Source organism: Oncorhynchus nerka, linkage group LG27, assembly GCF_034236695.1.
Source record: "Oncorhynchus nerka isolate Pitt River linkage group LG27, Oner_Uvic_2.0, whole genome shotgun sequence".
In the NCBI taxonomy this organism is placed as follows: domain Eukaryota; kingdom Metazoa; phylum Chordata; class Actinopteri; order Salmoniformes; family Salmonidae; genus Oncorhynchus; species Oncorhynchus nerka.
The window spans coordinates 26,105,187-26,130,719 of record NC_088422.1 but is presented as its reverse complement, the minus strand read 5'-3'; the positions used below and the strand labels follow the sequence as shown (position 1 = coordinate 26,130,719).

The following is a 25,533-nucleotide window of genomic DNA, read 5'->3' as shown; positions in this document are numbered from 1 at the left end:
GCTCTCATCCAACACTTCCCACACTGCCCCTACTCGGATGGTATCGCGCCGTCCCAACCTTCGCTCTCTCCCCCGCTCTCCCCTCTTCCATCCTATCATCTCTTCCTCTGCTCATCTCCTGATCTCCTGATTCTGCCTCCTCAACCCTCCTCTCCTCCCTTTCTGCATCCTTTGACTCTCTATGTCCCCTATCCTCCAGGCCGGCTCGGTCCTCCCCTCCCGCTCCGTGGCTCGACGACTCATTGCGAGCTCACAGAACAGGGCTCCGGGCAGCCGAGCGGAAATGGAGGAAAACTCGCCTCCCTGCGGACCTGGCATCCTTTCACTCCCTCCTCTCTACATTTTCCTCTTCTGTCTCTGCTGCTAAAGCCACTTTCTACCACTCTAAATTCCAAGCATCTGCCTCTAACCCTAGGAAGCTCTTTGCCACCTTCTCCTCCCTCCTGAATCCTCCTCCCCCTCCCCCTCCTCCCTCTCTGCAGATGACTTCGTCAACCATTTTGAAAAGAAGGTCGACGACATCCGATCCTCGTTTGCTAAGTCAAACGACACCGCTGGTTCTGCTCACACTGCCCTACCCTGTGCTCTGACCTCTTTCTCCCCTCTCTCTCCAGATGAAATCTCGCGTCTTGTGACGGCCGGCCGCCCAACAACCTGCCCGCTTGACCCTATCCCCTCCTCTCTTCTCCAGACCATTTCCGGAGACCTTCTCCCTTATCTCACCTCGCTCATCAACTCATCCCTGACCGCTGGCTACGTCCCTTCCGTCTTCAAGAGAGCGAGAGTTGCACCCCTTCTGAAAAAACCTACACTCGATCCCTCCGATGTCAACAACTACAGACCAGTATCCCTTCTTTCTTTTCTCTCCAAAACTCTTGAACGTGCCGTCCTTGGCCAGCTCTCCCGCTATCTCTCTCAGAATGACCTTCTTGATCCAAATCAGTCAGGTTTCAAGACTAGTCATTCAACTGAGACTGCTCTTCTCTGTATCACGGAGGCGCTCCGCACTGCTAAAGCTAACTCTCTCTCCTCTGCTCTCATCCTTCTAGACCTATCGGCTGCCTTCGATACTGTGAACCATCAGATCCTCCTCTCCACCCTCTCCGAGTTGGGCATCTCCCGGCGCGGCCCACGCTTGGATTGCGTCCTACCTGACAGGTCGCTCCTACCAGGTGGCGTGGCGAGAATCTGTCTCCTCACCACGCGCTCTCACCACTGGCGTCCCCAGGGCTCTGTTCTAGGCCCTCTCCTATTCTCGCTATACACCAAGTCACTTGGCTCTGTCATAACCTCACATGGTCTCTCCTATCATTGCTATGCAGACGACACACAATTAATCTTCTCCTTTCCCCCTTCTGATGACCAGGTGGCGAATCGCATCTCTGCATGTCTGGCAGACATATCAGTGTGGATGACGGATCACCACCTCAAGCTGAACCTCGGCAAGACGGAGCTGCTCTTCCTCCCGGGAAGGACTGCCCGTTCCATGATCTCCCATCACGGTTGACAACTCCATTGTGTCCTCCTCCCAGAGCGCTAAGAACCTTGGCGTGATCCGGGACAACACCCTGTCGTTCTCAACTAACATCAAGGCGGTGGCCCGTTCCTGTAGGTTCATGCTCTACAACATCCGCAGAGTACGACCCTGCCTCACACAGGAAGCGGCGCAGGTCCTAATCCAGGCACTTGTCATCTCCCGTCTGGATTACTGCAACTCGCTGTTGGCTGGGCTCCCTGCCTGTGCCATTAAACCTCTACAACTCATCCAGAACGCCGCAGCCCGTCTGGTGTTCATTCAACCTTCCCAAGTTCTCTCACGTCACCCCGCTCCTCCGCTCTCTCCACTGGCTTCCAGTTGAAGCTCGCATCCGCTACAAGACCATGGTGCTTGCCTACGGAGCTGTGAGGGGAACGGCACCTCAGTACCTCCAGGCTCTGATCAGGCCCTACACCCAAACAAGGGCACTGCGTTCATCCACCTCTGGCCTGCTCGCCTCCCTACCACTGAGGAAGTACAGTTCCCGCGCAGCCCAGTCAAAACTGTTCGCTGCTCTGGCCCCCCAATGGTGGAACAAACTCCCTCACGACGCCAGGACAGCGGAGTCAATCACCACCTTCCGGAGACACCTGAAACCCCACCTCTTTCAGGAATACCTAGGATAGGATAAAGTAATCCTTCTCACCCCCCCCTTACTAGATTTAGATGCACTATTGTAAAGTGGCTGTTCCACTGGATGTCTTAAGGTGAACGCACCAATTTGTAAGTCGCTCTGGATAAGAGCGTCTGCTAAATGACTTAAATGTAAATGTTCGGCCATCAGATATGACACCAATGCTCCTTATAGGACACATTACTGCACTCTATAGTCCTCTGTAAACTGGTCATCTCTGTATACCTGTCACTTATTTATAAAACCCTTAGGCCTCACTCCCCCCTATCTGAGATATCTACAGCAGCCCTCAGCCTCCACATACAACACCCGTTCTGCCAGTCAAATTCTGTTAAAGGTTCCAAAGCATAAACATCCCTGGATCGCTCCTCTTTTCAGGTCACTGCACCTAGCAACTGGAACGAGCTGCAAAAAACACTAAAATTGGACAGTTTTATCTCAATCTCTTCATTCAAAGACTCAATCATGGACACTCTTACTGACTGTTGTGGCTCCTTCACGTAAGGTATTGTCTCTACCTTCTTGCCCTTTGTGCTGTTGTCTGTGCCCAATAATGTTTGTACCATGTTTTGTGCTGCTGCCATGTTTTGTTGCTACCATGTTGTGTTGCTACCATGCTGTATTGTCATGTGTTGCTGCTTTGCTATTTTGTTGTCTTAGATCCCTCTTTATGTAGTGTTGTGATTTCTCTCTTGTCGTGATGTGTGTTTTGTCCTATATATTAATATACTATATATATATTTTTTTAAATATTTGTATAATATTTTTTTTCACCGCAGGAGTACTTTTGGTAGGCTGTCATTGTAAATAAGAATGTGTTCTTAACTGACTTGCCTAGTTAAATAAAGGTTCAATAAAAAATACAAAATAGAAGTAGCAACCAGACCGGCAAGGGTTCTAATAAGGCGACCTAACTAAGAAGGGCACTACTGAGGCAGGGGGTAGTGGCTACTCACCGGTGTGACAGGTGCCAGTGGAGATGGTGTTGGAGCAGGGGCAGGCGACACAGGCATCGGTGCTGGCAGCACCAGAGCTGCGGTAGAATCTGGGCTTGCATTCCTCACAGTTGGGTCCTTGAGTGTTGCCCTGGCAGTTCAGACAGACGCCTGTGTGGAAAAGGAGAGAATATTACGGCGATTTTTCTTTTTTTAACTGTCGGAAATATGATACATGCCATTTGTTGACCACACCTAAACCCTATAGTGGTTTTGTTTGTACACATTAGAGCAGCAAATACTGCCATCCTGTTGATTTGAATTTGAGCCTCAGGTTGTTGAGTTACCTGTTCTTGGGTCTTTACTCTGCCTGGGCTGAATGGTGAACTTCTTCTGTTACTCTATACCTGTTTAGTAATGCGGTAATTACCCTAGTAACACTATTGTATTAATATACTGTTTATATACTTACATTCAAATGGACTATTTCATTGGTAATTACATAGTGATGGAGTTGAGTGTTTTTTGTGGAATAGAAATGATTCTGTATTGTGGGACATTGCAGACGTCCTCTGTTCTCTAAAATGAAGAAATACACTAAACACTGTTGTTTTCTCTGTCCTTCTCGATAGGAGTGATAATGGTGTTCTCTATCTAAAATCAATGACCCTATAGAGGTAGGAACAATCATCTTGATTTTCCAGTTTTCTGATAGAAATGGAACAGGTTACTGCCATGTTAATCTGGAAGAGACAGAGTCTTTGTTTTTTAACATACCCTCAGGTTTCTTATGTAACGCTTCCTGGCTGACTGAGAGGGTCATTCTAGTTGATATCAGACCTGAGCTAAGGAAGTAAATATACGGCATTCCTCCATTAATCCCAGGAAAGACTACTGTGCCATCTGGCTATGTATCACAATAGCAAACAGATGGTTTCTACAATTCCATTCAACTTCACCCCCTTCAAGCCTCTCGATATCTTTTAGTGTCCACCCACACAACAATACACAGCTGTGGAGACTGAGACGAACAGGATTAATGTGTAGCAGAAACAAGAAAGTGTGATTGTTGTGGTTTGTAGATAGAAGGTGTGGTGTAGTGGATTACTCACCAGATTGTGGGTGGCAGTAGTTAGTAAGGTTGTTGCACTGGCAGGGTTGGCACCCCGTGCTGCTGAAACGGAAGAAGCCTGGGTGGCACTCGTCACACTTGGGCCCGTACACTCCCGTCTTACACACACACATTCCTGAGCTGAAAGGACAGTCAGCACACGGTCACATACTTTGACTCTTTTCTATTTGATTATCCAGCCGTTAGGTTCTGTAACAGCTCAACTATACTGCTGTAATGGTGGAACTGCTCTATTTGGTTAGAGACTCTTCTGATGGCAGGATTGTACTAGCCATGACATTCTGTGGTTTCATGCATGACATCCTACAGGTTCCCCCTGAGTGGTTTCTTCCATCAATCCATCTGCTACCCATAACTCCCATCACAATCCCTTCCCTGGTTAACCAGATCCTCCACTCTGTCCGTGGTGAACAGAACACAGCTACTCCAGTCAGATTCAATAACCTGGGATAGCCTAGCCCCCCATCCTCCACACTTCTACGCTGTCTAGGCCTTTTATATATAATTCTACTAACATGTTTGGCATGTTCTGGGGGCAAGGGCAGCACGGTAGAGTCTGGACCACAAACTGGAGCACTCCAGGGACATCTGGTCCAAGGCTGTAGACAGTAGCTGCCTGGATCACACAGCCTACAGGCCAGGTACGATTATACTCAGCCTAGCACAGTCCCTTTCTGCCAGGTTCTCATCACAAGCTAGGTTGGTATCCAATTGGCGACAGTTTAATGCGAAAATCTAAAATCTGCATAAAGAAAATATACACATTTTACCACCAGTGGTGTTTCCACCAAACAGATTTGTTGCAGATAAAAATCAGTGTATGATGACAGTGCACACAAAATGTACGTTTTTCGCTTAAATTTTAATGTACCGAATACAAAAATGTAAAGTTCAATGTGTATCAGGTACCAGGGTAAGACCCAAGTGCAAAATGTGTGAAGCAACAATGTTTATTGTTACAACCGGGGCAGGCAAATGACAGGTCAAGGCAGGGGTTGATAATCCAGAGTAGTGGGACCAAGGTACAGAATGGCAGGCAGGCTCAGGGTCAGGTCAGGCAGAGGTCGGTAATCCAGAGTAGTGGGACCAAGGTACAGGATGGCAGGCAGACTCAGGGTCAGGTCAGGCAGAGGTCGGTAATCCAGAGTAGTGGGACCAAGGTACAGGATGGCAGGCAGGCTCAGGATCAGGTCAGGCAGAGGTCGGTAATCCAGAGTAGTGGGACCAAGGTACAGGATGGCAGGCAGGCTCAGGGTCAGGTCAGGCAGAGGTCGGTAATCCAGAGTAGTGGGACCAAGGTACAGGATGGCAGGCAGGCTCAGGGTCAGGTCAGGCAGAGGTCGGTAATCCAGAGTAGTGGGACCAAGGTACAGGATGGCAGGCAGGCTCAGGGTCAGGTCAGGCAGAGGTCGGTAATCCAGAGTAGTGGGACCAAGGTACAGGATGGCAGGCAGGCTCAGGGTCAGGTCAGGCAGAGGTCGGTAATCCAGAGTAGTGGGACCAAGGTACAGGATGGCAGGCAGGCTCAGGGTCAGGTCAGGCAGAGGTCGGTAATCCAGAGTAGTGGGACCAAGGTACAGGATGGCAGGCAGGCTCAGGGTCAGGTCAGGCAGAGGTCGGTAATCCAGAGTAGTGGGACCAAGGTACAGAACGGCAGGCAGGCTCAGGGTCAGGTCAGGCAGAGGTCGGTAATCCAGAGGTGGAGCAAAGGTACAGGACGGTAGGAAGACTCAGGGACAGGTCAGGCAGAGGTCGGTAATCCAGAGGTGGAGCAAAGGTACAGGACGGTAGGAAGACTCAGGGACAGGTCAGGCAGAGGTCGGTAATCCAGAGGTGGAGCAAAGGTACAGGACGGTAGGAAGGCTCAGGGACAGGGACAGGACAGGCAAGGGTCAAAAACCAGGAGGATGAGAAAAACAGAAACTGGAAAAACAGGCATAAATACACAGGGGATAATGTGGAATATGGGTAACATCTTGGTGGAGACAATCACAAAGACAGGTGAAACAGACCAGGGCTTGATCAACCGATAGTTGTCACAAAAACAAAAAAAGACTGGTCTTGGTATTTTATGAGGATCCCCATTAGTTGCTGTGAAAGCAGCAGCTACTCTTCCTGGGGTCCACACAGAACATGAAATAATACAGACCATTAGTAGACAAGAAGAGCTCAAGGACAGAACTATAAACATTTAAAAAAGGCATACACAGCCTACATATCAGTACATACACACACTATCTAGGTGAAATAGGGGAGAGGCGTTGTGCTATGAGGTGTTGCTTTATCTATTTTTTTAAACCAGGTTTGCTGTTCATTTGAGCAATATGAGATGAAAGGGAGTTCCATGCAATAATGGCTCTATATAATACTGTACGCTTTCTTGAATTTGTTCTGTATTTGGGGACTGTGTTTTAAAGTACGTGGGCTTTAGCCAACAGCTTGCAGATACAGTGCGGGTAGGCTGTGCGGATAGTCTACATTATGAGATTATTATGGATAAGAGCAAGAATAGTTTTATTTGTCAAACAGCAGTCAAGCATTGATCAACATGTCACCAGAATAAGACCCTCAATATTTATTGGAACTTTTATTTATTAGATCCCACCATGTCAAACAAAAAAATATCGGTCGGCATTTATAAAATTGAATGAAACTTCCTTTTTCCATCACAGTTGACGTGATTTTTTTTATACGGTATGACTTTACTTGCATATAACTGTGGATGGATGGAAACGTGGTTATAGACTATTAGAGAGTGACCTTGGAGTGGATGGGTCAGGGTACCTGTGAGACCCTCTTCAGGAATTCAGCCCGTCTCAAGGGCCCTCAGCAAGACACAAAAGGACAAACCCTCTCCTACACAGCCCCATCTCCTGCTGGGTAGAAAGAGGGGTCGCTATGACTAAAGAGAAGAAAGATCTGTCTCGAGCAATAACTAATTCACACCCAGTTGCCTCTGGTCATCGTGGACTGACATGCAATTTATAACTAACCCTGAATTGGCAAGGCAAGTCATTCATGACAAAGAATTCACTGTGGTTTAGATTACGGTACAATCCCTTTTGGAATGAGATAAAAGAGAAAAATGACTACACATCTTCTATGTCAATCTAAATCTCTAAGATAATAAAATGGCAGGCTAAAACTAAACAATTAATTAGTGTGCTGCTGATGATGATGCCTATACTAGCTGTGTATGATTGCTGACAGCTGGAACTAAGCTATCTCAGTAGAGGGTGCTTTCTGTTTGATTATCCAGTCTTGCTCTTGCCCAATTTAATCTAATTAAACTTGAGCTCTTTAGCACCCCTTCGAGCTTTGAACATCACTTATTTCATTCGCTAATGCCAACACACTTCACTGCATTTCACCTGCACATTCCACATACTGCAGCGTGGTCAGCCTGCCAAACATACGAGCTGATGCTCCTATTGAATCATACATTAGACAGACTGGAGGAAAAGAAAGGGGGTTGTTCATTCACAGAAAATACATTTTAAAACATTTAAAAATGTATCAGAAAAAAAACTGAAGGCTGCACATCTATAGGCTACGTACACACACGCTCTCTGATTCCAATCATCATGTGTGCTGATGCCAGAGTCTCAAAGGAAGAACACACAGCGATGAGTCATGCCTGATCACTCCCTTTCATCAAAAACAATCAACAAAATAGATCTGTGGACAACAAGCAAATCGCAATCCAGCTCCCAAGAAGTGACAGAGCAGTTGCCTCAATGCCTTCACATGAGTGCGTGGGCCTTATTCAAACGAGGCTTTGTTAAAACACTGCTCTTCATGAAATTCTGAAGATGATGGTAATGCTTAGTGGGGCGTGTGTAAAATAAATAAATATATATACATATTTTAAAGACGAAAAACACACGTGTACAATCATATGACTCCATGGGAGTGGAGGCGGAGAGGAGAATGCTACCGTAGCAGTAGACTGGGACAGTGAGCAATAGGGACGTGACACAGTAGGGAAGTGACAGCTATTTTCTGTTAAAGTGTTGCAGAATTAACAGCACTTCTAATACCGTAGGGCTATTCCTGACGCTTCCATCTTGATGAGCAAAACTTTTGTGGAAAGTACTACACTGCATACAGACCTTGCTTCCATTCAGCCACAAGAGCATTAGTGAGGTAAGGCACTGATGTTGGGTGATTAGGCCAGGCTCGCAGTCGGCATTCCAATTCATCCCAAAGGTGTTTGATGGGGTTGAGGTCAGGGCACTGTGCAGGCCAGTCAAGTTATTGTCATGCTGAAACGGGAAAGGGACAAATTGTTGCTACAAAGTTTGAAGCACAGAATCATCTAGAATGTCATTGTATGCTGTAGTGTTAAGATGTCCAAAGGCGCCTAGCCCGAACCATAAAAAACAGCCCCAGACAATTATTCCTCCTCCACCAAACATTACAGTTGGCACTGTGCATTCGGGCAGGTAGCGTTCGCCTGGCATCCGCCAAACCCAGATTTGGCCGTCAGACTGCCAGATGATGAAGCAAGATTCATCACTCCAGAGAACCCGTTTCCACTGCTCCAGAGTCCAATGGCGGTGAGCTTTACACCACTTCAGCCGACACTTGGCATTGCGCATGGTGATCTTAGGCTTGTGTGCGGCTGCTCGACCATGGAAACCCATTTCATGAAGCTCCCGAAGAACAGTTATTGTGCTGATTTTGCTTCCAGAGGCAGTTTGGAACTCAGCAGTGAGTGTTGCAACCGAGGACAGACGATTTTTAAGTGCTATGCGCTTCAGCACTCTGCGGTCCCGTTCTGTGCACTTGTGTGGCCTACCACTTTGTGGCTGAGACGTTGTTTCTCCTAGACGTTTCCACTTCACAATAACAGAACTTACAGTTGACCAGGGCAGCTCTAGCAGGGCAGAAATTTGACAAACTGACTTGTTGGAAAGGTGGCATCCTATGACGGTGCCATGTTGGAAGTCACTGAGCTCTTCAGTAAGGCCATTCTACTGCCAATATTTGTCTATGGAGATTTCATGGCAATGTGCTCGATTTTATAGCAACAGGTAACAGGCTGATTGGTCAGCTATTTGAGCCAGTAAAGGGGGCTTGACTAATCTTGGGTAGCAGAATGACTTTAGCTTCCCTCCAGGCCTGAGGGCACAGTTTATTGTAGGCTTAGATTGAAGACATGGCAAATAGGAGTGGCAATATCGTCCGCTATTATCCTCAGTAATTTTCCATCCAAGTTGTCAGACGCTGATTCAAGCAGACAATAGCAGATAATCAACATAACTGTAGGGTCATTGGAACAGTCTTCACTGGCACAACGAACGAGACATCATAATATTCTGGACATTCTTCCGAGCAGTATTTTACGCACGGGCTGTTTTTGTATCGGGTGCTATAGGCCTATCACAACAGCTGTCACTTGACTGTCATTCAGAAAAATATTTCCTCAGCTGATGATGGTCGACAATATCACTAGGCCTAACTAAACAGCTGGATACAAAATGAGCACCCAACAAATATGTATATTAGCCTACACAAAGCCTATTGAAGAACCACACACACTCTCCTTTTCATATAGAATACTCTTCCAAGCTTTAGTGTGCTGCTGACAAACTTTAAAAAAAAGTGTATTTATTTATTAAACCAGGCAAGTCAGTTAAAAACAAATTCTTATTTCCAATGATGGCCTACCCCCGGACGACACTGGGCCAATTGTGCACCGCCCTATGGGACTCCCAATCACAGTTGGATGTGATACAGCCTGGATTCGAACCAGGGACTGTAGTGACACCTCTTACACTGAGATGCAGTGCCTTAGACCGCTGCACCACTCAGGAGCCCCAAACAGCTGCGCAGAATCTCTAAATAGCCTATCCTGAAAAACTCAATGTTCTGAAAAGGTATTATTATTACTCTTATTTAATATTGATAATTAAATAATATCAAGCAAATTGAAAGAAAATGAATTATTACAAGGTTGAAATAGATTTTTTTTGATATGAGGATGTTTATTGACTAATGAATGTATTATTAGACTTATAGATTACATTTTTCAAGTTATTCGCCCAACCTTGTTTTATTTTTTGTCTAAAAGGAAGGCAACGATTGCAGCGCATTTTTATTTACTCATTTTATACAATATTCTGCTCATATGAACAAATGTATATAAAATATTCTGCCCATATGAACAAATGTCGAGAGCCTTCAGACAGGTTTACACGAGTTTCCCCATAGTGCCATGGAGCCACCAGCGCACACACACATTGTTCCCCAGCCAACTGTGCACACACAGGCAGACGAAAGATTCACAGACAAAGGAGTTGACTTCTGCTGCAGCAGCCTTCGCTATAAAATATAACGCGTTGTGGCGCTGCTTCGATTCCTGACAGCCCTCTATTTGGTAAAAATCACATAGGAAATATGGAGGCAGGTTCCCAGCGTCACTGTCAGTGATTCAGTCTCTCTGATGTAAGAGGCTTTTCTTTTCTCGCCAAAGAGAGCAGATGGTGAAAAAATCTGAGTTTTATATGTTTGACAGGACGTAATCAGTGTTATACTACAGCACTGATCTCATCCTTGGTGGCCCAATTCTCCCTGACTGATATCACCCCCAAACCAACCTGTGATGACACACACCCTAGAAGCCACCATCTGTGATGACATCTATTGAGTCACAATGAAACCCTTTCAAATTGAATCTAATATATAGATGATGATATGACAAATATTTTATTTGTAGCTGGGAAAGGCATTCTGTGAGTAGTTATGACTCGAGGAAATAAAAACCACAGGATCCATTCAAAAAGACATTTAGGGCAAAACAGACCTTAGATTAGAAAAGTTGGTATGGGGAGCAAGGCTGGGGCCTCTATGGAAATGCCTCCTACGACCAGGATATGGTTGAAAAGCTAGTCACACTCGGGGCTTATTATTGTTTTTGGAGTGGTTTCACTGGGATGCAGGCTGTGCTGTGGTAGGGTAGCCCAGCCGCTATGTTCCGCGTTACAGCAGCATACTAACTAGGTCAGTATTACATGGCAACCAGGCTTAACCCCGTTCTGCTGCTGCCGTGGCGATGCCTCCAATACGTTGCTTGTGTATGCCTGGGGAATCACAATAGACTGAGCACATATCTGTGATGCAGCAGCACTGACTGCATCCTCTTTAGCCACAGGGTGTATATGACCATGCGGGGTGGGAGCAGGGTCATCAGTCAGGACAAACACACACCGTTTTATACCACGCAGGTTTTAGATTCAGCGCTCACTCTGTCAGATCTTCAGAGAGAGAATGTTCAACAACAAGGGTCAAGAGTTGTGATCCATTCCGCAGAGCCCCTGGCTCAGGATCACACACTGGGCCAGTTATGTAACTGAGCTTAGAGTAAAGCCAGACAGAATGTGCTGGCAGTCATGGCCACTGCACTGCACTCCAGCCATTAGAGCAACAAAGCCTCCTCACTGGTTCCAATACACTAATACAGCCCGGGATGCGGCCTGCCACTTGCTAATGTGAGTGTGGGGTCATCTGCAGTGCCCTGTCACTAGGCTTCTTACTACACAGCACTCTCGCCTTCTTTCTTCCTCCCTGTCAAATAAAGTACACAGCTGGGCCGGTCTAGCATATACCAGATGAGCCCTGTCAGGTTTGGATACCATGCACCTACCTACAACCTGCACTCCAGAGCGAATTGCATGCACCACTAGATCAAGAGGCTAGCTTGTCACATTGGAGTAAAGAATAACAGTTTATTTCAGGTCTGAGCAAAGGACATCACTGCGTGAACTGATGCATCACTTTGGTGCCAACTACCTCGGCTCCCCCTCTGTGCTCTGCTAAGCTGGTTCATAATGACATGACCCAATCACAGGGAAGGGAGGATATTGAGAGTGAGCTCCCCGGGTTTCCATTGATTGCCCCAGTAATTCTAACTTGTTCAATCAAACCTACAGGAAAAGGGAGATTTTGCTCTGTGATCCTTGAAAACAGAGAGCTTTTTCAACGGAATATCCCAAAATAAATTCAAGCACCTGAAACACATTTACACCAAGGCGTGTTTTTATATTCTTTCAAAAGGGCTCACAATCTCTCAATTCCTTCCTGACAAGAAATATGCAAACAAAATGTTATTGTAATTTGCTTAATCCACTGTATGAGAGCGTGAGACTAAAGGAATAGGCGGAAACAGCTGCACCCAAATCAATATTTAATTACAGACTGTTCCCATTCCATAGAGGACGAGGGTGAAGAATAAAAGTGCAACTTTGAAAACAGTGCCCCTAAGAATTCACCAAAATAAACTATTGATATTTATGGGAAAAGGAATTAAAAAGGAAAAGGAATTAATCTGAGCATTATTGTTTTTGGTAGTATATTGATATAACTGTGGAGCTAAATAATGGTAGTGTGATTACAGAGCTGTACCATTTCATATCAGAATACAATCATTAACTAAGTTGCTAAGATACAGCATTATGAAGCCCCCTATAATATCATCTGGGGCTCAATACTACTGTCTCTTAGCAACAGCTAGGTTTTCCACAGGCTTGAGATTAGTCTAATTTTTTTATTAAAATTCAGTGCTTAGTACAGGGTTGCAGGTGTGATTGCAGGGTACAGTGAAAATGTGCAGGACTAGGTGAAATAAAATTATGAAAATGATAATAAAAACACATTTATCAGACATCCTACTGTCCTTGTACAGTTTATCTGTTCATCAAGCCCCCAGCCTAAACACACAGAGACAGAAAGTGCAGTCGGCACTGTTTCCAATGCTACACTCCTAATGATTTAGTGTTAATTTAGGGCAGGTGGACCACCTGTTTAGAGCCCCTGTCACACCCTGATCTGTTTCACCTGTCTTTGTGCTTGTTTCCACCCCCCATTTTTTACTTAATTAGGCAAGTCAGTTAAGAACAAATTCTTATTTACAATGATGGCCTACTGAGATGCAGTGCCTTAGACCGTTGCACAACTCGGATGTCTCCCATCTTCCCCCATTATCCCCTGTGTATTTATACCTCATTCTTTGCTTGTCTATTGCTAGTTCGTCCCGGTCAAGTCCTACCAGCATGTTCCTGTGTTTCCTGTGCTCTAGTTTTTGTTTTTCCTAGTCTTCCTAGTTTTGACCTTTCTGCCTGCCCTGACCCTGATCTTGCCTGCCGTTCTATACCTGCCTGACTCTGATTTGGATTACAACTCTTTGCCTGCCTTGACTTACCTTTTGCCTGCCTCTTGTACTATAATAAACTCTTGAGACTTGTACTATCCGCCTCCTGTAGCTGCATCTGGGTCTTAGCCAGAGCCGTGATAGCCCCACCTGTTTAGCAAGACATTTTGGCATTAAAACATGTCACATATCAGTTTGCAAACAATATATATATATATATATATATATATCTGCATTCAAACATGGTATCTTCTTTTGCTTTCTCGAGTAAGGCAGCTCCAAAATGCAGGTGTTTCAGCCTAGCTTAGTGCTTTCTGTGGTGGTGGTGGGGCAGCCAGCGGAAAATATGGAACGTAGATGTTGGTAATGTTCTCGAGTTGCGCCGTGATTGGCTCAGTGTTCTGTCATTCATGGGGACACTACATCACTGCAAAATCTATGGGGAGAGCTCGAAAATTCAAGCCCCTTGGGTGCTGCCATAGAGTTACCTTGGAAGTGCCCATACAAGAAGGCACTATGTCATTGGCCACAGATAAAATTACGTCAAATCACGTCATATCTACCGGACTGCTTTTACTGGACTGATCATGTCAACCACATACTTTCAAAATGTTAGCTAGCATGCTAGACAAGCAGTCACCATCATGAATGACCAAGAAGATAATGGCACTGGATGGGATGGCTTACGGTTTACGGACTCCTAACCAATTGTGCTATTTTGTTAGTTTTTTCGCATTGTTGTAACTTTTTTGTACATAATGTTGCTGCTACCGTCTCTTAAGACCGAAAATAGCTTCTGGATATCAGAACAGCGATTACTCACCTCGAACTGGACGAAGATTTTTTATTTAATAATTCCGATGCGAAGGATGTACTGCTTCTCTGAGACCAGGCCCAAATCACTGTCATTCGCGTGATGAAAATATGGAAACACAGGGGGCGGAGATCAGGGTGCCTTAACTTCTTATAGCTGGGGGGATGTATTGAGTAGCTTGGATGAATAAAGTGCCCAGAGTAAACTGCCTGCTACTCAGGCCCAGAAGCTATGTGCATATTATTAGTAGATTTGGATAGAAAACACTATGACGTTTCTAAAACTGTTTGAATGATGTCTGTGAATATAACAGAACTCATATGGCAGGCAAAAACCTGAGAAAAAAATCCAACCAGAAAGTGAAAGTGGGTATCTCACCTCTACCATCCGTTCTATTGGCCAACGTGCAATCACTGGAAAATAAACTGGATGATTCTACTTTCGAGACTATCCTACCAACAGGACATTGAAAACTGTAATATCTTACAGTATGTTTCATCAAGTCGTGGCTGAACAAAGACACAGATAATATAAAGCTGGCTGGGGTTTCGTGCATCGGCAGGACAGAATAACTACGTCTGGTAAGACGAGGGGTGGGGGTGTGTGTCTATTTGTCAATAACCGCTGGTGCACGATGTCTAATATTAAATAAGTCTCGAGGTTATGCTCACCTGGAGGTAGAGTACATCATGATAAGCTGTATGCTGGCACTAAGACTGCACTCAATGAGCTGTGTAAGGTCAAAAGCAAACAAGAAAATGCTCATCCAGAAGCGGTGCTCCAAGTGGGGAGTTTAATGCAGGCAAACTTAAATCCGTTTAATGTAATTTCTCCCAGCATGTCACATATGCAACCAGAGGAAAAACAACTCTAGACCACCTTTACCCCACACACAGAAACGCATACAAAGCTCTCCCTCCGCCTCCATTTGGCAAATCTCCTGATTCCTGTTTACAAGCAAAAACTAAAAGCAGGACGTACCAGTTACTCGCTCAATACGGAAGTGGTCAGATGATGCAGATGCTACGCTACAGGACTATTTTGCTAGCACAGACTGGAATAAGTTCCGGGATTCATCAAATGACATTGAGGAGTATACAACCTCAGTCACCGGCTTCATCAATAAGTGCATTGACGACATCCTCCCCACAGTGACCGTGCGTACATATCCCAACCAGAAGCCATGGATTACAGGCAACATCCACACCCAGTTAAAGGCTAGAGCTGCCACTTTCAAGGAGTGGGACAGTAATCCAGATTCTTATAGGAAATCCCGTTATGCCCTCAGACGTACCATCAAACAGGCAAAGCATCAATACAGGACTAAAATGTAATCCTACTAAAGGGCTTGCAAACAATTACGGACTACAAACGGGAAACCCAGGCCCGAGCTAACCAGTGACGTGAGCCTACCAGACAAGCTAAATATCTTTTATGCTTGCTTTGAGTCAAACAATATTGAAGCATGCATGAGAGCACCAGCTTTTCCGGACGACCGTGTGATCACGTCTCTCCGTAGCTGATGTGAGCAAGACCTTTAAACAGGTCAACATTCACAAGGCCGCGGGGCCAGGCGGATTACCAGGACGTGTACTCAAAGCATGCGCGGACCTAGCAAGTGTCTTCACTGACATTTTCAACCTCTCCCTGACCGAGTCTGTAATACCTGGGGTTGCACATTTTGGTGAATATTCAGAGGTGGAAACTTTCCGTGGGAATTAACAGGAATACATGGGAATTAACTGAAATATATGCAATATTAATGTTTTGCATTGGTTATATTTATCATATCATATGGAGACAGAAACATAATTGCAAATTATTAAACCTTGCAATAGAAATCAAAAAATCTATTTAGTTACGAATTGAACTTTAATTAAATGAGTTGACTCTTCACATGGGATGATTTCACTGAACAACAAAAGGGAATATTGAATGATCCCCAATGATCCATCGCATCTCCCAAAAATGTTTTCAACTTACATCTGTAAAATGATAGTCTAGAAACTAAAGCTTTGGTTGTCTTCCTCTCAGGCTTCCATGTCTTCTCCCCTGGACCTCCTCAATGTCCACTTCTTGAACATCAGACTCTGATGCCTAATTTTCACTGTCACTTTCCGAGGATGGCACGTTGTCAGGCTCAAAAAGCCTCAAATTTGTCCGGATGGCCAACAATTTTTCAACCCTTGCATTGGTCAGCCTGTTGCGTGCTTTGGTGTGTGTGTTCCCAAACAAGGACCAGTTGCGCTCTGAGACGGCTGATGTTGGTATGATTTGGAGGATGAAGGCAACAGGGGAAAGAGCCTCAGATCCACGAAGTCCCTTCCACCTGGTGGCTGATGAGATATGTTGGCACGACTGCCATATTGCATCTCCATCCCAAAGCCCTTGCTTGGAAGTGTACTTTGCCAGACTGCCAAGAACCTGGCCCTCATCCAGGCCAAGGTGGCGATACACGGTAGTGATGACACCATAGGCCTTGTTGATCTCTGCACCAGACACGATGCTCTTGCCAGCATATACTTCCAACATGTACGCTGCGGCGTGGATGGGCTTCAGGCAGAAGTCTTCACGCTTTTTGATGTATTTCAGAACTGCAGTTTCATCTGCTTGGAGCAACAGTGAAGTGGGCAGGGCAGTATGGATTACTTCTCTTACATCTGCAAGCAGAGTCTGAACATCAGACAGGATGGCATTGTCTCACTCAATGGCACTGCTATAGGTTTCAGCAGTTTTAGGCTGCTTACCACTCTCTCCAAAAATACATAATCCAGGAGGATCCTCTTTGATGGGGCTGTCCATATCGGCAGACTGTGATATCACCATTTCTTGGAGAGACTCCTTCCCCTCCAGGAGACTGTCAAACATGATGACAACACCACCCCAACTGGTGTTGCTGGGCAGCTTCAATGTGGTGCTCTTATTCTTTTCACTTTGCTTGGTGAGGTAGATTGCTGCTGTAACTTGATGACCCTTCACATACCTAACCATTTACTTGGCTTTCTTGTAGAGTGTATCCATTGTTTTCAGTGCCATGATGTCCTTGAGGAGCAGATTCAATGCATGCGCAGCACAGCCAATGGGTGTGATGTGAGGGTAGGGCTCCTCCACTTTAACCCAGCAGCCTTCATGTTCGCAGCATTGTCTGTCACTGGGTGCAAATATCTTCTGTGATATCTTCTGTTGTCCAAGGTCATTGATGACTGCCTTCAGCTCATCTGCAATGTAGAGACCGGTGTGTCTGTTGTCCCTTGTGTCTGTGCTCTTTTAGAATACTGGTTGAGGTGTGGAGGATGATGTAGTTAATTATTCCTTGCCCACAAACATTTGACCACCCATCAGAGATGATTGCAATACAGTCTTCTTTCTCTATGATTTGCTTGACCTTCACATGTACTCTGTTGAACTCTGTATCCAGCAAATTAGTAGATAAAGCATGTCTGGTTGGAGGAGTGTATGCTCAGTCCCCTCCTGTACTCCCTGTTCACCCACGACTGCATGGCCAAGCACTACTCCAACACCATCATTAAGTTTACTGACGACACAACAGTGGTAGGCTTGATCACAGACAACGATGAGGCAGCCTATAGGAAGGAGGTCAGAGACATAGCAGTCTGGTGTCAGGACAACAACCTCTCCCCCAATGTGAGCAAGACAAAGGAGCGTGGACTACAGGAAATGGAGGGCCGAACCGGCCCCCATTAACATCGACGGGCTGTAATTAACATTGACAAGGCTGTAGTGGAGCGGGTCGAGAGTTTCAAGTTCCTTGGTGTCCAAATCACCAACAAACAATCATGTTCCAAACATACCAAGACAGTCATGAAGCGGACACGACAACAGCTTTTCCCTCTCAGGAGACTGAAAAGATTTGGCATGGGTCCCCAGGTCCTCAAAAAGTTCTACAGCTGCACCATCGAGAGCATCCTGACCGGTTGCATCACCGCCTGGTATGGTAATTACTTGACATCTGACCGCAAGGCGCTACATAGGGTAGTGCATATGGACCAGTACATCACTGGGGCCAAGCTTCCTGCCATCCAGGACCTATATACTAGGCGGTGTCAGAGGAAGACCCCAAAAAATTGTCAAAGACTCCAGTCACTCAAGTCATGACTGTTCTCTCTCCAACCGCACGACAAGCAGTACCGGAGCGCCAAAAGGCTCCTTAACAGCTTCATCTTCCAAGCCATAAGACTGCTGAACAATTAATCAAATGGCCAGCCGGACTATTTACATTGACACCCACCCCTTTGTATTTACACTGCTGCTACTCACTGTTCATTATCTATGCATAGTCACTTTACCCCTACCTCCATGTACACATTACCTTGACTAACCTGTACCTCCGCACATTGACTCGGTACCGGTACTCCCTGTATATAGCGTCGTTATTGTTATTTTATTGCACATTTTATAGTTTAGTTTATTTAGTAAATATTTTCTTAACTCTTTCTCGAACTGCATTGTTTTTTAAGGGCTTGTAAGTAAGCATTTCAAAGTAAGGTCTACACCGGTTGTATACGGCGCATGTGACAAATACAATTTGATTTGAATCACGTCGACAATCGACTGGAAAACCGTTTCAATCCTTGTCATATGAAGATAAATTACAGTTAACACGTATTGGTACTCATTGGCCATTGGATATTAACATTACACAACAAGTTGGAAATCGCATATTCAACAATGAGTGGTTTGGAAGGAATCAGTGGCTAACTGCAAGCATTGCAAAGCAATCATTAGCCTGCTATTCAGTGGAGTGGGTGTGTGATTCAAGACTGGGTTTAAGGGTCTCTTTTCCAAGCTTAAAAGGATAAACATTCAACACTAAGGGCCAGAAAAGGTTGAATACACCGGCCATGCTGTCAATCGAGCATGACTTACAGTTGAAGTCGGAAGTTTACATAGACTGAGGTTGGAGTCATTAAAACTCGTTTTTGAACCACCAATTTCTTGTTAACCAACTATAGTTTTGGCAAGTCGGTTAGGACATCTACTTTGTGCATGACACAAGTCATTTTTCCAACAATTATTTACAGACAGATTATTTCACTTACAATTCACTGCATCACAATTCCAGTGGGTCAGAAGTTGACATACACTAAGTTGACTGTGCCTTTAAACAGCTTGGAAAATTCCAGAAAATTATGTCATGGCTTTAGAAGCTTCTGATAGGCTAATTGACATCATTTGGAGTCAATTGGCGGTGTACCTGTGGATGCATTTCAAGGCCTACCTTCAAATGCAGTCCTCTTTGCTTGACATCATGGGAAAATCAAAAGAAATCAGCCAAGACCTCAGAAAAAAACCTGTGTTTTCTGTCTGCCTGGGTCAGTTTGTCTTGTTTGTTCAAGTCAACCAGTGTTTTGTCTCCGCTCCTGCTTTTACCCAGTCTCTCTTTTTCTTGTCCTCCTGGTTTTGACCCTGGCCTATCCTGACCCTGTGCCTGCCTGCGTCCTGTGCCTTTGCCCCTACTCTGGATTACTGACCTCTACCTGACCTGACCCTGGGCCTGCCGTCCTGTACCTTGGCCCCACTACTCTGGATTATTGACCCCTGCCTGCCTTGACCTGTCGTTTGCCTGCCCCCTTTTTTTACAATAAACATTGTTACTTCAACAGTTTGCACTTGGGTCTTTCCTGAAACCTGATAAGATCCCTAACGTCATGATTCAACTTTTTTTTTTTTAGTTCCCAGTTGTCTTGAAAGCACCATAAATTCAGAGAATGCCAGACTTTTTTGCCAGAATTTGCCCACAAAGACTGCCGCGCCATCTTCCTGTTTCAGTGAGCACAGCACAAAAAGGTGAGTCAAAATATCTTATGCTGCTACATAAATTATGTAATATGCCAGGGAGATACGTAGCTGTAGCTAAGAAAATAATACTAAGTGCATGTTGTGTAGTAAGCTGTGCCTCACCCTAATAATTTGGTCCCTTTGCCCCTCATAACTTAGCCTGTTGTTCTGACTTGGTGGTACACATGTAACCTAGTCTGTTTTAGGGAAATGTAATTATTGAATATTGTAAGAGCTTTCTTTGTGTGCTTATATTCCCCCTTAATTTATCCTACGGTTCTGACTTGGTGAACAGGGAGAATACTGTAAGAATGGCCTATGTTCTGAATTCTGTCACTGTATATTTCAAAAGTGCTGAAAAACGAATTATATTGACTACGTCTGTCCTAGCTTGGTCATTAATGCCTTAATCAAAATTAGGGATAGCCTCTTGTCCACTCGTTGTCCCCTATTCTATAGTTTGTACATCTCAATTGTCAGTAGAAACCACATTTGTTTAAGCAAGTCTATTACGTGGAAACAGGAGACACAGGGTTGTGAGACATGGCTTTAATTATAGACACAGGAAAGGTAGGAAGTATACGGAGGGTATGGGGCATAAGAAGACGAACAGCAGAGGGACTAATGATCTTGGAGCGGGGGGGGGGGGTGTCTCGGCTTCCGGGGGTGTAGTCACAGGGCTATAGCGGAAGTGGCCCGGGTCTTACTGAACCCCTCCCAGAGGTCCTGGTACTCCGTGGGAATGGCAGAGAGGTCCAGGGAAATTTCCAGGCCCCCAGGAAGACATCCAGGGGCAGGCAGAGCTGACTTCAGGCAATGAGTGTGGCAGAATGGGCACCAGCCCACGATGGCACCAGTAGACCAGTCAATTGAGAGATTGTGTCGCTGGAGCCAAGAGAATCCCACTACCACGGGAACCTGCAGAGACTCAATTAACAGGAATTGGATAATCTAGCTGTGGTTCCCTGACACTCGTAGGTTGATGGGAGTGGTATAGTGGGTGAACCCGCCTATAGAGCGTCCGTCCAGTGCTCTAACATCCATGGGAATGGAGAGGGGTTGAGTGGGGATGCCCAGCTCGGACGCCAGGATAGCGTCCATAAGACTCATATTGGCCCGAGTCGATGAGTATCTGGAGAGACTTGGACTGGTCACCCCACAGCAGGGTGGCATGGAGAGGGGGGCGAGTAAGGGGAGAAGCAAAATTATTCTTAAGACTCACCAGAGTAATCATTCCTACCAATAAGCTAGGTCTCTAGAAGGGACAGGTAGATGCATAATGACTGGCATTACCACAATACAGACAACTCTGGGTGTTAAGTCTGTGTAGGCGTTCGGCTGGAGACATGCCGAGCTGCATTGGCTCGGGAAGAGGCAAATCGGCTGTCTTCGGAGGCTCTTGGAAGAAGTCGGGGAAGCTCGGATACTCTCGGGGACGTAGACGCAGGGGACTACCGGAGTTCATCAGATGCAAGGTGGGATCCTTGAGTGAGCGATTTGGACCGCAATCAGACCTCTTCTCCTTCCTACGTTCCCATAGCGACCATCGATCCGGATGGTTAAAGTGATGATTGAGTCAAGATTCGTCGGTAGTTCCCGGGCTGAAAGCTCGTCCTTTACTTCCTCCGATAATCCATGCAGGAACGTGTTGAACAGCGCTTCCGGGTTCCAGGCACCCACTGCTGCTAGCGTGTGAAAATCCACTGCATAGTCTGCCACACTGAGGGAGCCCTGCCGAAGCTGGAGTAATTTCCAGGTAGCCTCTCGCCCGGACACCGGAATCTCAAACTTTTTTCACCTCTGTCACGAATTCCTCCAGACTGAGGCAGACGGCGGATTGTTGCTCCCACACCGCCGTGGCCCAGGTGAGTGCCCTCCCGGACATCAGCATAATGATGTACGCTATCCTTGAGCGGTCCGAGGGGAACGGCTACCCGCCGGGTTACTGAGGGGCTGGGAGGTTACCGTCGTGGTAGGCTGCCTAGTAAGCAACCCATGGAATTTCTCCCACAATGCATCCAATGCTAGGTTGTGATGTTCGGCCATGGCCTGGAAATCTTCCATCAGACTGCGAAGCAACTCCTCGTGCCAATGGTGGCTCCTTGGGAGGAGACGGCGTTGCGGAGCAGGTCCAAGTCTGCTGGGTCAGTCGTATTATCAGGTTTCAGGTAAGACCCGAGTGCAGACTGTGTTAAAGTAACAATGTATATTGCAACAACAGGGGCAGGCAAATGACAGGTCAAGGCAGGCGGGCTCAGAGTCAGGACATGCAATGGTCAAAACCAGGAGGGCGAGAAAAAGAGAGACTGAGGAAAATCAGGAGCTGAGACAATGTTGGTTGACTTGACAAACAAGACGAGCTGGCAACAGACAAACAGAGAACGTATAAGTACACAGAGGATAATGGGGAAGATGGACGACACCTGGAGGTGGGTGGAGACAAGCACAATGACAGGTGAAACAGATCAGGGTGTGACAAAGTCAGCCATATCAGCTATGTTTTTTTATTTTTTAAAGGTGGTAAACTGTTTTGCTGCCAGACAAGGCTCTGCTGTAGCAGTGGTAAGGATTCATTCCATGGTGCTGAAAAGAAAGCTCTGCTGTTGGGTCAGCTTTATGTAGGCCCTAACTGTTTATGTGCACCATTTGTCACCATTATAGTGCAATAATTGTATTGTTTAGTCTTGTGTAGTGGCTTTGCCTGGGGAGTTTGCCCCACCAAGACGTACCTGCTCAAATCGCCACTGATTGAGGACCAAGATGAAATCAGTACAAGAGCTAGTCAGGAGTACGAACTGGTACAAAACCCATCCTGTTTGGCTGAGGGTTGGCATCAAATCACATTCACATGTTAAGGTTGGGCAATTCCATGGTAATGGAATTACGGTGAGACTCAGTATTTGATTTCAATGGTTTTTGTTTGGTATACATTTTTAAAGAGAAAATCAGTCTCAGCGCAATTCCGTTAGCATGGAATTGACCAGTTGCTAACGCACATCATGATTTAGAGAACTGCTAAAGAAAAGACTGGCCAGGTTCATGTATGTTTCACCTCCCGCATTTGGCTGTCTGTATATGTGCAGTGTGCACATACTGTATGTGCTAATGAGCATATTGTCAGCCTAATGGGTATAGGTCAAGTCATTATCACTAAGACGAGCTCACAGCTCAGTAGCTTTTGTTTTGACTGATGAGCCCTGTGGCCAAGGATATATTCCCTGTTTGTTGTTGGTCCCCTGTGGATTTTATTTTGGTAAAGAGCACAGCGGGGACACAGTAAAATATAGCTTCTTACAGACGAGTGAATTAAAAAGTAGCAACTTCCTACCAACATGATCTAGTGGTCTGGGAGCCAAGCAGATTGTTATTGCAATATAGTGGCGCTACAAAGAGGAGCTCATCCTTCCTATGCAAGATAACTGAAACAGTACATCTCATACCGTGCTACATCCACAGAGTACCTCATCCTCAACTACTTTCAAATCAAATTTTATTAGTCACATGCGCCCGAATACAACCGGTGTAGAACTTACGAGCCCCTAACCAACAGTGCAGATTTAAAAAATATGGATAAGAATAAGAGAAAAGTTGAGGTAGTATGTACATGTAGGTAGGGTTAATTAAAGTAATGGCAACAGAGAGTGGCAGTGATGGGGGTAGACGCTGTTTAGAAGCCTCTTGGTGCTCCGGTACCGCTTGCCGTGTGGGAGCAGAGAGAACAGTCTATGACTAGGATGGCTGGAGTCTTTGACCATTTTTAGGGCCTTCCTCTGACACCGCCGGGTATAGAGGTCCTGGATGGCATGAAGCTTGATGTACTGGGCCGTTCGCACTACCCTCTGTAGTGCCCTGCGTTCAGCTGTAGAACCTTTTGAGGATCTGAGGACCCATGCCAAATCTTTTCATTTGATTGACCCTGTTTTGGTCTTTATGAAGAGAACTGTTGCACTATTAGAGACACTTTACAGATCAGAAAGTAGACCCGATCAGTTCATATGTCCTTGAGGAAATGTGAAGAAATCCCAGGCAGGCAGCTCTGATCCAGACGTCTGCAATCCTACTACATCCTGGTCCTTCCCCAGGTTCCAGGCTGGATCAGGTCAGTATGCTGTGTTCTGGAACCAGTAGGTTATAAATGTAATCCAAGCCCTCGGTTCCTGACCATGCAATTAAATAGACGTAAGTGAGAACAACACACAGACACACTGACAAAGTTCCAATAGCAAATGTGATAGAATGCCAAAGTTAAATATGAGTAGGACTATGACTGTAATACAGAAAGGCTGGATGGTCCATCAGTATATGAGAGAAATCCCCTAAAGCGTGAGGCTGGGGGGTCTGGGAGCCAGCTAATCTGTGTAAATCACAGTGCTTACCAGCTGGGAGAGAGCTGGCCTGGCCTAGGTTAGACCACTGCTACATTAGCTGGGTTAGCACTGTTGGCTCAGACTGTCTGAGCAGGATCATATTATGTGTGGTAGTATTATTGTGTGAGGGCAGGGCTAGCCCCATATGTCCCTGCCCTCAGAATAACCCCCTGGCCTAGTTGACCCTTTACCCACTTCTCACTTGATCTATACTACAGGGTTCCCCAACTGGCTGCCTGCAAGTGATTTTTTTTCCGGCACTATTCTTTTAAATAAATAACGTTTGTTGGACATAAAATACATTAAAAACACCAGCAAATCAGCTCTAAGTGATTTCTAATTATGGAAATCTGTTCCAAAGTATAATTTTCTAAAATTATTCCCATGCATAATAGAGAGATATTGGATCCTATACAAATGTAAACATGGTTTGAAATGGTTGTTTTAGTCAATATGTTTGGGCTTCTTGTGGTCAATTTGCAGTCTAAAACTTATTTGTAATTATGTTCCGGCCCCCTGACCATCTGCTTAAGAAAAAAAAAAAATGGTCCTGCGGCTGAACCTAGTTGATGATCCCTGCTGTATTGATTCATTTTTTTGTAGTAAATGAGAGAATGAGGCAAAAGGTGGACATTTTTATCCTACATAGGGTTGCAAAGCTACTGGTAATTTACCAAATTTACTGGAATCTTCTGTCATTTTGGTAAATAACAGTTGATCTATGGTAACTTTGGTATTTTATACTTGAATAACGTTTTAAAAGTATTTTTTTTTATATCTGTGTCCATATTGTTTCTAATGGATAGACCATATGGTTCAAGAGAAAATAGCCTTATTGAAAAAAAGCATCTAATCAACAACGGAATTATCTTCAATGAACTCTGCAACTCTTCCAACTGTTTACAACTGCCACCAGTTTGGTGCCAAAACATATTGACATACAGTGCCTTGCGAAAGTATTCGGCCCCCTTGAACTTTGCGACCTTTTGCCACATTTCAGGCTTCAAACATAAAGATATAAAACTGTATCCAAATCCGGCTTTAAACTTCTTCACAACAGTATCTCGGACCTGCCTGGTGTGTTCCTTGTTCTTCATGATGCTCTCTGCGCTTTTAACGGACCTCTGAGACTATCACAGTGCAGGTGCATTTATACGGAGACTT

The 25,533-nt window shown here is 45.4% G+C and overlaps 1 protein-coding gene across 2 annotated transcripts in view; it reads right to left on the bottom strand.

Moving 5' to 3' along the window:
• The window catches only part of LOC115111461 (multiple epidermal growth factor-like domains protein 9), a 55,570-nt gene that overhangs the window by 11,461 nt on the left and 18,576 nt on the right, over nucleotides 1–25,533 (bottom strand). For both annotated transcript variants that reach the window (XM_029637517.2, XM_029637518.2), the window contains exons 3-4: nucleotides 4,219–4,358; nucleotides 3,128–3,277 (exon numbers count right to left, since the gene is read on the bottom strand). In XM_029637517.2, coding sequence (XP_029493377.1) covers nucleotides 3,128–3,277; nucleotides 4,219–4,358 — 290 coding nt within the window. The remainder of the gene's footprint in view (nucleotides 1–3,127; nucleotides 3,278–4,218; nucleotides 4,359–25,533) is intronic.